The sequence below is a fragment of the Cyprinus carpio genome, chromosome A3 (genome assembly GCF_018340385.1).
Source record: "Cyprinus carpio isolate SPL01 chromosome A3, ASM1834038v1, whole genome shotgun sequence".
In the NCBI taxonomy this organism is placed as follows: Eukaryota; Metazoa; Chordata; class Actinopteri; order Cypriniformes; family Cyprinidae; genus Cyprinus; species Cyprinus carpio.
This window is the reverse complement of record NC_056574.1, coordinates 25,950,548-25,964,558: the sequence shown is the minus strand read 5'-3', so window position 1 is coordinate 25,964,558 and position 14,011 is coordinate 25,950,548. Positions and strand designations below refer to the sequence as shown.

At 37.0% G+C, this 14,011-nt stretch overlaps 1 protein-coding gene across 6 annotated transcripts in view; it reads left to right on the top strand.

Moving 5' to 3' along the window:
• znf385c (zinc finger protein 385C) overlaps nucleotides 1-8,391 on the top strand; it is an 89,850-nt gene extending 81,459 nt beyond the window's left edge. For 4 of the 6 annotated variants that reach the window (XM_042726460.1, XM_042726440.1, XM_042726476.1 and 1 more), the window contains 5 exons: nucleotides 1,596-1,901; nucleotides 2,789-2,976; nucleotides 3,734-3,832; nucleotides 4,339-4,431; nucleotides 4,918-8,391. In XM_042726460.1, coding sequence (XP_042582394.1) covers nucleotides 1,596-1,901; nucleotides 2,789-2,976; nucleotides 3,734-3,832; nucleotides 4,339-4,431; nucleotides 4,918-5,145 — 914 coding nt within the window. In that variant the 3' untranslated portion in view covers nucleotides 5,146-8,391. The remainder of the gene's footprint in view (nucleotides 1-1,595; nucleotides 1,902-2,788; nucleotides 2,977-3,733; nucleotides 3,833-4,338; nucleotides 4,432-4,917) is intronic. The other 2 variants (XM_042726449.1, XM_042726468.1) reach the window with 2 other exon arrangements.
• Nucleotides 8,392-14,011: the final 5,620 nt, after the last annotated feature.

The window sequence follows — 14,011 nt, the reverse complement described above, 5'->3', positions numbered from 1 at the left end:
AGAGGGGGGGAATTCAGCAGATCTGTGCACATAGCAAAAACACTCCCCAAAAACATGTTCACTAAAATTCTTTGTTACTCAGCAAAACTCAGCAAAAGAACTCCTACAGTGACTGTAAAAGTCATTTAAAAAGTAAAAACACATATTACGTGCCATGTAGGAGGGAGTCCTGCTAGGAGAGGTGTTGATTTTATGACAAGGCTTTTACACTTAATTAGCATCTGGAATAGTGCATATGCTGAAGACAGACATCACAAACCATGTTTATCCTCAATTCAGCCTGTGTTTAATGTGTTGTATTTTCTTTTGCCTCGTTCATGTTTTTGAAGAGTGAAAGCATGTCAGCCTGTCCATGCTGTCCTTTGACTAAATGGCTATTTACATTTTTTACATTTGGTAGATGGTTTTATCCAAAGCACTTCACATTGTATTCAGACTCTACATATTTTTTTTTTTTTCAGTTAATGCATTCTTGGACATTCCCTGCCAGATACATATGATGCATTTTCACCATTTTCTGTTTTTAAGACAAATTTGTGTGGCAAACATTTTAGCAAAAATGTTTACAAATGTGAGTGTGATTCATAGATTTAACAGAACAATATTTAAAGCTGAATAACATCCTGTGAGGCCAAAGGTGAACAGCCATCATGGTTCTTCAAATGTGGGTCGAAATTGAGCCACAATTCTATCTTAAGGTTTCTATTAAACAGTTTTACATTTGTTTAGATGGTCAAAAACATGGTATTAATGGTTTTGAGAGCGCCTCATTTGATTTTTCACTGCCCAGGCTGCTATGGCCCTTAGCTTCCTTTTTAACAGTATAGATCAAATACAAAGACACAGCACTTGAGTTTCAAAGGCAGACTTAAATAAAAGGTCTGAAGTTCAACACATGAGCACTAGTCTGTAAAAGCACAGCCTTAATAATGTTGCATGACCGAAAACAGTCAGTCTGAAAGTGTCTGTATTTGTGTTTGTGTTCCTGTGCGCTGCACATTTCTGCCAATTTGGACACTAGCCCACAGCTAAATTACAGCGACCAGACATTCAGATGTTTGAGCAAAATATTTTTATGCTGAAATACCGGTGCTCTACTGCTGGCTTTCTGCCTTCACTTACTGATTGTTAGTAAAATAACACACACACAAGTAGTCTCCCAGATGGTCTATTGTTATTCTTTGTTTGTGTCTGCCTTTTTTTGTGGCATATTTCAAATCATGGTGGTTTAAAATACCTGGAAAGAGCTACTGGTTAAAATTCCCATTCGTCTCAAGGATAGTAACTTGGTTGCTCAGGAAGTAACTAATTTGAAATCTGCTATTCTGAAACTGACAGATTCACATGCTTTTGTAAATGGATTAAAGGAATAGTTCTCCCAGAATGTACACTATTTTCCATGTCACCTAAAACCATTTGACCAATATTCATATCTTGGCCCATTAGAGGTCATGATAAAGTTTTGATCTATTGAATTAACAAAGGTTTGAAATTACATGAGTGAGAGTAACTATCCTTTGAATAAAAACTCAAACACTTAAACTCAAATATCCAGAAACACGTAGTTTTGTATAATTGATTCTCTCTCTCTTTAGCTGCTGTCTGTGACTCAGATCCTGTGCTGAGGGTGGATGATGCTCACTCTAGTTCGGTGGTCCTGACACCTATATCAGAGGTCTCGTCTGCAGACCTGTCTGTCTCCTCCCCTCACTTCCAGAACCCGGAGGGTCTGCTGGAACCCACCGGTGCCTCCCTAACCAGCGAGACAGCAGCTCAGCAGGACAACCCTACGGGGGACACACCGGCAGAGAAGGACCCCAAAAAGGCCAAACAACATCTGCATTGCCCCATCTGCAAAGTCACAGTCAACTCCACCATTCAGATGGATGCTCACAATAGTGGTGCATATTTCTTTCTTTCTCTTGATTTCTCTGTTACTCTATTCATTTAATCATTTACTCTACCATTCAAAGGTTTGAGTTCAGTAAGAATTTTTTAAAATAAATTAATCACAAGTGTCAGTAAAGACACAATAATGTTACAAAATATTTCTATTTCAAGTTATTGCTGTCCTTTTACACTTTCTTTTCATCAAAGAATCCTGAAAAAAAATACATTATTTTAATATTTTTTTGTTTCCAAAAATATTAAGTAGCACAACTGTTTTCAATACTGATAATAGGAAATGTTGAGCAGCAAATCAACATATTAGAATGATTTCTGTAAGAAATTCAGCTTTACATCACAGAAAAAAAGTTGCATTTTAAAATATAATAAAATAGAAAACAGCTGTTTGAAGTTGTAATAATATTTCAGAATATTATAGTTTTAATATTATTTTTGATCAAATAAATGCAGAAGAGGCTTCTTTCAAAAACATGAAATTCTTACTTATTTTGGTTTGTAAACTCATGAATCAACCCCATAAATGAATAAACAAATATGAATAATCGGAGAATAATCTATCAGATCTTTTCACCATACAGCATTAATATTTCATCAACTCCATAATAAACAATAATTGCAATATAATAATTGCAATGAAAAGAAAATTTTCTTTTCATAAAAAAAGTTTTAATAAAAAATATTGTAACAATAGACACCATTATAGAACATTATTGCATACCTATTTAAAACCTTTGTTTTTAACTTTACATAAATGTAGTAGTTGTTTTACACATTTTTGTTTTCAAGATAATTCCATAAATTCACCCCATATATTAAGTTTATTTGTGCATAAATAAGTTACCTTCATCATGTGAATTCCGTACCTTTTCGAACATCACAGGCACCAAACATAAACTAACGATGGAAGGACAGAGTGTGTTGCCACGACGACGAGGGAAGACACTGTCATCCCGCCCCTCATGTAAAAGCAAGAGATTGGCCAGTAAGGGGAGTGTGGGCGTGGCCAGCAAGAGCTTCTACTGTGAAGTTTGCGAGATCCATGTTAACTCTGAGACTCAACTCAGCCAGGTAACATAAAACAAATTTGCACACATGTATGTGACACACTGGAGTATCAATAAAAGTTTTAAGTAACATGATATGCCATTTTAGATTAGGATTTCAGTTTTCAGTGTACAGGGAACATGCTAATCAGTCATTTTACTATATCTAATGTGTGTTTCCAGTGCATATTGACTAGGTGAAGGTAAATTGTTGATAACCCGTCTGTGCTGGTTACTTGTTAATGTGACTCAGCAAATTTGTCATGCTGACATTGGAGCTACGCTGAAAATTTTCTGGCATTCAATTTATTCACACATCCACTTTATTCATGGATCATGACCACAGTGAATTTCTCATCATTCATAACCATTCTTATGTAAATTGTTGCATTTAATTGAAGTTAATTGAATGCAGCACTTTTTTTCTCTTTGTGTTTCATAAATGAGGCGTGTATGTGTGCATGCGTGCATGCGTGTGTGTGTGTGTTGGCTTGGTGTCTGCTCAGGCCTGAGGAACATGACATTTAATGGTATTTCATGCTTCCCTTAAGCTGTTTCTGAAGTGTAAAGTAAACAAGATGAAGCCTGTTGAAAAAGAAAGAGGGGAGGGAAAGAGGTGAAAGGTATTAAAAAGTTTTTTAGGAAAAGGTTTTTAGAAAAAAGGAAAAACTGCTCTTATTTTATCTTGACCAAGTATCTCATTATAAAAACCCCATGGGTGTGATATGTCAGGCTTGAAAATGCACCATTAAAAATACACCTTTATTTCTGTATTTGTTTAGCATATGAACAGTCGAAGGCATAAGGATAGACTGGCTGGGAAGCCCCCGAAGCCCAAGTTCAACCCTCATGCCAAGAGTCAGCCTACCTCAGCAGCCTCGGTGAGCACGGTTACACTCACTGGGATTTACATGCTAATAGTCATGTGTTCCTGTAGCTCAAACAGTAGGATAGCATGGTGCTAGAAACGTCAAAAAATCACGAGTTCAATTCCCAGAGATTTGCTGAAATGTACACATTGAATGCAACGCAAGTCTCTTTGGATAGAAGCACCTGCCAAATATATGTGTGTAAATGTAATAGTCATATTCAGCTGATCAGTACAAAGTACTGAGTTTCAAATATAGATTGTATCATGCTGATGTAGTACAAATGCATATTAAAACCCAAAGTTCATTTTAAACAATAGGACTGATGATGATTGACAGGACAATATAATAAAGCAAACCTCTTCTCAGCATGACAGAGAGGAAAGGAAAAAGGGAGAGGAAGTTACTCAGGGGAGGATGCTAACAAACAGGCTCATCAAGATACAAGGAGTAATTTTGCATAATTAAAACAATTTTTATGTCTGCTACACACACGATTATCTTCTGATCTGTTCCAGCAGGGTGTCAGATGGAACAGTTATGCGGGAGGCGCAGTGTCTGCTCTGAAGAAAGTTATCAACCAATGCAATCTCTCCTCTCTGTCCTCACAGGTGAGTGCAGAACTCAAACCCCATTAACAGTCTCTTACAGATGTAGTGTATAACCTATGCACCATATCACAGCATTAGATTTACCAACGGCATGAATATATATTTCAATATTACAGAAAAGGGTAATTTAAAAACCTAGATTCACAAAATGAATCATGTTTAATAAGATTATATATACAGTTTCTGTTAATAGAAATAGTTTTGTCATAGTTACAGAAGAAATATTAGAAATACAGAAAATATTTTAGCCTATATGGAGGGATCTTTGAATAATGTGTTGTATAACAGGTGGCCTAATAGTCCACCTAGTGGCCTAATAGTCCAATAAAATTGTTTCACCACCAAATTTTCAGTGTACAGTAGTGAAGTAAAGAAAATTTGGAAAGAAATTTTGCACTGTGCCATTAAAAATATCTTTGTGATATCTTAATTTTTTGCATAATGATTAATTCTGTCTCTCTTTTTCTCTCTCTCTCTCTCTCTCAGACTAAACTGGCTCTACAGAAGCAACTGACTAAAAATTTGACCGCCAGCTTCCTTCCCACCCACATAACTCCACCCACCCTCTGCACAGTCACAGCCAATCCTCTCGCACTGCGACACCCACCGGGCACTACTTTCATTCAGACGCCGATCCTCGGCCCTGCCCTCTTTAGGCCAGCGCCCGGACCTCTGAGAGCAACACACACTCCCATCATATTTTCCCCTTATTGATCACCTCGAAACAAAGCAAGCACGCTCTCACAACAAGGGCCCACATTCACGTGATTTAGTCTTACGATCCGTTCTCAGTACAGACAGTCTCTGTGCAAACTTCGTCCGTGCTCCCGCTCTCTCCAAGCTGTATACACTTAATATATAAACACAAACACACACTCCCGTAGTGTTCCCTGTCCTCCTCAAAAACTGTGACTCTGAGAGAGTCACTCTTGAACTATGCAGAAAAGGGAGAGAGAGTGTGTGAGAGAGAGAGAGAGAGAGAGAGAGAGAGAGATAGAGACCAAGACCATATATGGGAATATGGGCGGGGCCTCATTGATAACACCAGCCCACTATGCAGATGAACGCTTAAATGACAGGACAAGACTGAGAAAGGAGTGAAAGAGCTATAAGAAGCATATTTAGTTTTGCTTTATGAGATATTTATCATTATACAGATATTAATCAGGTTTTTATTCTATAATTTATTAGAGGAAAGATAATTTTAGAGACCTATAACTGCGTTAGCTGTTTGTTTAGTGAGGAAATGCAAACATCCCTTTACTTGATGCTTTTATTTTTAAGTATTTTAAATTGTTATTAGTCTGTTTTCTTGTCGTTCCACATGGATATATTGCCGTTGGTCTGTGTATTCGCACACATTTTGAGTAACCTCATCTGACCGGCTTTTGTTTTAAACACAAAGCTCATTGGTCTGTCAGTTTACAGATGCCAAGGCTTTCTGTCATGGGTAATCACAGAATAACACAGAGTACCAGTCTAATATACGAACTTGACAGTTTGGTAGCAAGGCAACACACACACACACACACACACACACTCGCTCCCAATCAGTGTCGTAATTTTCTCAGTGTTGATGCATAGATTAGATGATTTGAGATTGCAGATGCACACACACACACACACACACAACCTCAGATGAGATGATTACGGTTCAGTCACAGTTTGACGTGGCCTTTTATGTCTGCATATTTCACTCTCAGTATTTCCTCATTACGGCCTGACAAAGGTCAGTGTGCCTGTCAAAAATCTGTCCGCATCCCATCTTGATTAAGATCTTAAACCTCACCATGTTATTTGCTTGTGTGTGTGTGTGTGTGTGTGTGTGTGTGTTTGATCCAAAACCTGTCATGAGTTCATTACTCTTGATCTTATTCAGAATAACATTTTCGATTCTGGAAGCATCATTGATTTATTTGCACAGAGGAGCCATTGCCAAAACATAATAATCATAATGGCGGTGACTGAAAATACATCAGTACTGTTAAAATGAGGATGCAGGTGGAATTCAAGATTACACGTGAATAGCAACGTGTTAAATTTCAGATATATTCAACTCTCCTGCTACAAGTATATACAAGTATTCCTGTCAGTCTGAACAATGTCACATCGCTTTGCCCCAGATGGTTTTGGATGGACTAAGACTGATCTTCTGTCTTCAGACATGTAGAATTAGACATTACTGTTGAGTCTATGTAGTTTGATTGGAACCATTTTTCATCTGATTTTTTTTTTTAAACCTGCCCTAGCATACAGAGCTTTTTGTAAATATTTTATGAATACAGCTTTTAAAAGTGAATCATTAACATTTATAATATATACAGTTAGAGTAAATATGTAGAATTTTATGAGATGTTTAATGTAGATTCTTTATCTGATTATTGTAATTAATGTGATAATAAGAACGAGCTCTACTTGAAGTTATTACTTTTTGTCACCATTTCCACAGATACATGCATACTGAAATAAGGAGATAATCTAATGCGAAGTAGATAAGATTATGTAGTTTTTACGTCAAATTGTAAATCAAAGTGCTTGTGAGAGAACGAAGGTGATGGAATATAAGAAATATTGCTAAAAACGGGCTGAGACTCCAGAGCCTGGAGTCATGGGTGAGTCTCAAGCCCACTCAGGGCTCCTGATTTTCAGAGAACGGTTTGCCCTTGAGGGAATGAAGCCTGGGGCCTTGAACAGAGCTAACTATCAACAGCCATATTGACACTTCAAGAGGCACAACATGGACAAATTCTGCATTTTTTTTCTGAGGACACTTTAGAACAAGGACTTTGCTTGGACATGAATCAAATATCTTAGTTGTGTGTGTGTGAGTGTGTGTGTGTTTTGATAACTCCCAAACGTCAAACTGTTCTCCATAAGTTCCAAGAAAGGACAACCAGTGAATGAGAAATAACACTGGTCCATCAGTGGGATACCTTCATGCTTTCTTGAGGCACAAGAAGATGTAACCGCACCATTCCTATTTGTGTCGTCCTCATGAGGTCCATACAGCTGATATGGCTGATTATGATACATATGACTGACGGTCTCTGGTAGGTGGCTGATTACACATGGTGTCCAAAAGTAACCGTTCCAGAATATCTTTAAGGTTGTTTGTTGGGGTTTTATGTTGCTTTCTCAGTTCAGTGAAATTCAATCTTTAAGCAATAATGACGGAAACTGGAACCTTTTTAAGAAAACTGAAGATTACTCTGTTTCTTTCTCTCTCTCTACTGTTTGTGTACATGTTTCTTTCCTCGTTCTCTTAATGTTGTGAGTGCTCTTAATAGTGTGCACAGTGTTCCTATGCCAATCTGGAGGACATTGGAAAGCTTGCATTTCTCTCCCTTTATTTTACACAGCGATGAAATCTGTTTGTCACAGGACAGTCATGATAATGTCCATTGCCAGCAGTGACCAGACAGTGGATGGCATTTCTGATTTCTTCCATGTTGGGTTTGAGCTAATTTGACTATTCGATTCATACGTCCTGCTCCAGTTTGACTGCCTTGTGCCAAAATATATACTCATAAATTCCTAAATGCCAAATTTTTTTCTTCAATAATCCGATAGACTGCACATACAACCTAGGAGAGTGAAAATCAGAAAGCACAAAAAAATTATGAAGCCTCATGTGTACGTGTGCGTGTAAACTGAAAAATATATGAATTGTGTCCAGTGTTTCTGGAAGATACAGATTTCAATAACGCTTCAAAGGGACATGGCCAGTATTAAGTAATTTAAATAACGACAGACGTATATGTTATTTGTTCTCTGTGCTCAATACATTTCTGTCTGTGATTGATCTGAACTGTCTGCTGAGACAAAGGAAAACGTATTTTCATAGGATTTTGCGTCTTGGTTTTCTGACAAATGTGCTGTTTCTCTGTACAGGGTATGTATGAAAGCGTGAAAACGAAATAAAGCAGAGAGAGAGAGAGAAATAAATCGATCAGACTTCCACCCCAGTGTTCTGGCTGTTCTTTTGGGGGCTTATGTGACTCGTGGTTACTGACCAGAGGATGACAGCTTGTCGTGGCGTCTTGCTTTATAATTACAAACGTGTCGAAACTTCCCAGTAAACTCAGCACAACCAGCCAAAAGTCTATCCACTGGTATCCACGATGATACACACAAGAACTCTTTTTCTTTCAACAAGTGTGCGCCACCGTGTGTTTACGACGAGAACGGGAAGAATATAAAAGGAGACTGACAGGCTTTACAAACTGGTATGTCGTTTTAACCTTTACATTCATTAAACATTTTAATTTAGAACATTTTGGTAGTGATAGTATGTCCATTGTTATTAGTCACAAATTGGCAAAAAAAACAAAAATACTACTAATAAAAATAAAAATGTTCGCCTTCTAGTAATTAAATTATTTTGCTAGCACCAAGCCCACCAAAGTTTTTTACCAAGTATTTGATTTTTTTTGGTTGCACCAAGCCCACCAAAGTTTTTTACGTTTTTAGAACGTTCTCAAATCGTTAGAACAAAAACGTTATTTTTTAATTATTTTATTCGGAAACACTTGTTATAAATTTGTTGGACGTTATTTTAAATGTTCCTATTTGATTTAGAATGTTCAGGAAACATTTAAAAGTTTGCAAAACGATCAGATCGAATGTCCCCTTAACGTTTGCATAACCAAGTAAAAGAGAAGCAGGTCTAATGTTTCATAACTTAACCTCTTAAGACCCGAGAAAACAGTTTTAGGAAAAAAACAGTTTGCTATGTCCTCGGTAGAGGACATCAGGACTCAATTTCTTTAAGAAAATGAAAAGACTTGAATGAACATGCATAGGCAAAAACAATTGATTTTTTAAATCACCAATACATTTTTAGTTTTCAAATTTTTTTTTTTTTTTTACCAAACTTTGTATAAAGATAATTCTCAACTATGTTATAACATAATAATTTAATATACCATTTTTCTTTCTGCTAAATGTGTGTAAAATGACCATAAACGGGTTTTCTCATTATATACAATGTAAATCTATTTGGCATATTAATGTGTTTTTGGGGCTACATGTAATGAAAAAAGAAGTGTACTAATGGGAGTAATAATTGACAAAGCTTTCGGTGGCAAAGAGTTTCCTTTTTATAATAATATATAACTATTTCATTTATAGAATATTGAAATATAATTTCTTTCCCTATTCATTTTTTATGTCTATAAACATTAAAAAATTGATTACATTTTGCGTAATAAACTTACTTGCCACTGCAAAAACAACAAAATGAACCACGATTTAGTCATAGCCGGTGTCCATCATCACTACAGCAAATGAGTGCAGACATGTATGAACATCACCACACCGTGCTGTGACCACTTGAATGTGTTCTGGACTTAAAAACCAACGCTTGAGCTCATTCGTCACAACCCTCCCACCAAACAGAAAAGTCATATCGTTTTTGATTTGAACCCCAATAACATATTTCCTGAGATGTTATTTTAAGTTAACGTTAGTCCTTTCATCTTTAACGGACATGGAAGTATAGAAGAAAAACGAGCATGTAACTAAGACCGTTTGACGACCAATCCAGACGAAATTAGGGATGCACAAAATGAAATTCTGCCGAGACAGAAAACGAAAAAGCGGAAACCAAGGCCGAAAACGCGAAACACCGAGGAAATTAGATCCCGATTAATTAGTACCATGGCTATTTTTCCTCATATGACTTGTACTAACTTACTAAAGCCAGGCTTGCCAATTGCATCCGGAATTAAATTAGAAGTTAGCAAAGATCCATCTAAATCACTTACAAGTATTATGCATAGCTTACCATTATTAGCACATTGCTTAACAATGCCAGTATACTGCTCACATCCACTACGGCTCGTTTAACAGACCAACACTCACACACACAGCCCTGAAATTTAATATAATGTAACTTAGGCCCTACTGGCCTGCAGAAGCGGGAAAGTTTAAAATTAAATGTTCTCGGTTTATTTGTATCATAAAAACTCAAAGTGTTACATTTCCAGTTCGTCATTCAAGTGTTCGTCCCTAGCGTTACACGACATGTAATATTTTCTATCAAATAAAGACTAAATTAGGATGCAAACCAAAATTAATACTGGCCGAAACAGAAAACCGAAAAAGAGAAACCAAGGCCGAAACCCGAACCAACCAGAAAAGTGCATTATGTTCTCCTAACTTTGTACTAAAATCAAGGCATTGCAATGGCCGTAATTATATTAAGGGCAAATATTTTATAGGCCACATTCCAATGGTATGGGGACCTTCAGACATTGATAACATACGGCCTGCTTAAACAATCATAAAAACAAGTGCATTGAGGTCAAGTGTTGGTAGTAACTTGTCATTTCCCTGCCTCGGGACATTTGACAGATCTACCGTTGCGGTTGATTTGTCATCCTGCCTGACATTTGAGAGAATATGTATTTAAATTAGGGCCAGGGCATAAATAAACATTTATATCAAATTTAAAAAAAATATCTAGCAGAAATATGGTCTACAATCTGATCCTGTCTCACATATATAGTATGGCCTAAGAACATAATAGCGCTACTATTATTATTATATTTGAGCCAACTTTCTTGCAGGATTTCACTTAAACATCAGACAACGAGAGTGCAGAGAGACGAGTCTTTTTTTTTCTGCTCTCTGATCTCCTTCTCTCCGTGCGCTGCTCGGGCTCCGTCTCCGCATCCCTAGCGGCCTGGATCATTTCTCGTGCGCGCTGCTTTATTTCCGCATTCAAGTAATGATCTTTATAACGCGGTCCGTCTCAACCTCTTTGCTTAGGAGACGCTTTAGTGCTGCGATTAAAGGAATATCGTCCGCTACTGATGCATCAGAGGAGCTTATCTCTTTAGTTTAGCTGCTCAAAGGGGGCAAGAAGAGGGAGAAATGTCTCGTTCCTGCGTTATTAAGACCGACTGGTTTGAAGTGAATGTCGCGGGGAGCTCGTGGTCTGCGCTATGCAGGTGCACGTGCAGCTCGCGGTTTCTGTTTGCGTCATCACAACATTTTCGGCCGTATTTTTTCGGTGATAAAAAAGTCTCTTTCGGCCGAAAACCGAAAATGCACTTTTGGGGCCATTTTCGGCCGAAATTTTTCGGAGGCCGAATATTCGGTGCATCCCTAGACTAAATCATACTTTCAAACCCTCACTGGCTATCGATAGTCACATTCCGCCCAAATGGCTTTGCTTTAGCATTAAAATATTCCAGAACAAGAGACTGTTGGGCGGCAAAAAGGTTTTTATTTTTTATTTTTTTATCGTTCTCCTCTGACAGTCCAGCTAGCTCACATAAGTCAGAACAAAAGACTTTTCGGCGGCAAAAACGCTTCTCATCCAACTCTGACGCAGTAGTTTTTATAGCTAAGCTATAATGATGGGGAAAAAAGAAAGAAAAAAAAAAACGTTTTTGCCGCCCATTAGACTTTTGTTCTGAAATATTTTAATATTTCATTAATATTTCACGTTAGAGTTGGATGAGAAGCGTTTTTGCCGCCGAAAAGTTAACGTTAGCTCGATGGTGAACTGTAGCCAAGATAGCACTGCTACTTATAATAATAATATTTATTTATACTATTATTATATAATAATGTTTTAACTAACGTTAACTAGTTACCGTTAATAATGGCAATCGTCAATGTGAGTCTAGCTAGCTAATGTTGACAGAGTATGAACTTGGCTAGCGCTAACATTAACAGTAAAAGTTAACTTCCAAATTGAATTAACACCCACAAACACTGATTAAAAATTCAAATACTTTACCTTTGAATTTACTTCTCTCCTCTTCAGTGACCTCTATCCCAAAATTAAATAACTCCGTGATTAAATCTTCCGTGGATAAATGTCGAAGCGCCATCCTCCCACCTTTGATCGACACTGACAGTTGGATCACTGTCGATTCACTCATGTATCCTTCCGCGCTGCAATATTTATGCTTCCGCCGAGTCAAACTCTGGTTAGCCTGTAGCTAGATCCTTTCAATAGAACACAACTTAAAGCGTTAACAATTATTTGTCTGTTTTATTCTAATATAAATAGGGTAAAGGGTTTGGAAAATCAAATTCTTCAATACTGTTTGTGGATATAAATTATTACATAATCCTCATTAACATTATTAAAAATGATTCAAAGGGACACTTCAAAATAACTGATCATTTGGTATGAATAAATTCTGATTTATTTTGCCCATATCTCAAAACTTTACACATTCTGATTTATTTTGCCCATATCTCAAAACTTTACACATTCTGATTTATTTTGCCCATATCTCAGAACTTTACAGTTAATTTAGTTTTGACAATTATTGAGTTTGATAGTATAGGTTAACTTGTGTTTCTATATTGAGAGATGACATTTTCAGCATCCCCCACTAATTCTGCTATTTTATATTTAAACATTAAGGTACAAATATGTAAGGGACAAATATGTACCTTACACCTCGAAAAGCTCACAATGTACAATGGAAGGTGCATAATTGTACCTTAAAGGTGCACAATTGTACCTTAAAGATACATTTTTGTACTTTTAAGGGTACATATGCAAAGTTTGTACCTTAGGGAACAAAAATGGACCTGTATTGTACCTCTTTTTCTAACAGTGTAATTACAAAATATTATCATACTTCCATAAGAGTATCATTAAATTATGTGGTCATGATGAAACATCCAAACATTTAGTATCTCTGAGAAGCCCTGAATGTGCTCTGTACAGGACATCCAGATTGTACATGTACTCATATGAGGCCGCAGGGTCTTAAGAGATTAATAGAAATGTTAGCAAAGTTCTCTTATTTGGTTAACTGGGACTGTGCATTTTTTGCATCATGCTGTGATTTACAAAATACACCAGTTCATTCAAAAGTATATAAGTATGCCATTATTGGAAATCAATAAGTAGGCTATTTGTATATTGTACCAACCCCCTCCCCATTCACATCTTGCAAGTAGGCTTATTTTCCTCAGCTTATGGGGCGTTCTCCAGCTCACTGCATGAGAGCATGCAGCTTGTGAAGTTCCCAGAGACCCTAATAGAGAGTGACATTTTTGAAACTATATGTTGGGTGATGTTTGCAATATGTGTCGTGTTTTGTGTAACAGTGGGTAAAAAGTACATTTGCATAATGTGAAGCATTTGATCTGTGATCTGTAAACACTATTGATGCACACTGATGCAAGCCTCATGAAATGAAGGGTAGCTTAAAGCAAGCATTAACTTCAGACATTGTTCATTACACACAGACACACTCTCTCTCGCTGGCAGAAGTGGAGAGCCCTCTATTATAAGGTCACTGCAGATCTAGCCATGAACGAAATGAAATATCTACTCTGTAAAAAGATAGATAAAGGGCTAATAAAACCAATTCTCCCATTTACTCCCCCTGAAGAGGGATTGAGAGAGACTGCAGATATGTCGGACTCGGGCTCATTCAGTCGGAAGATGGTTGCTGTGCTGTTAAGCAGACAAGCTTTGAACCATGTGTACAGATTATGTGCTTCAAGTGAATATTGTCTTGATTGAACATTACCATTATTTTGACCACTGTATAAAGCTCTAATTTAGCTTAAGATTAGAAAAGATTGAGTGGTACACAAC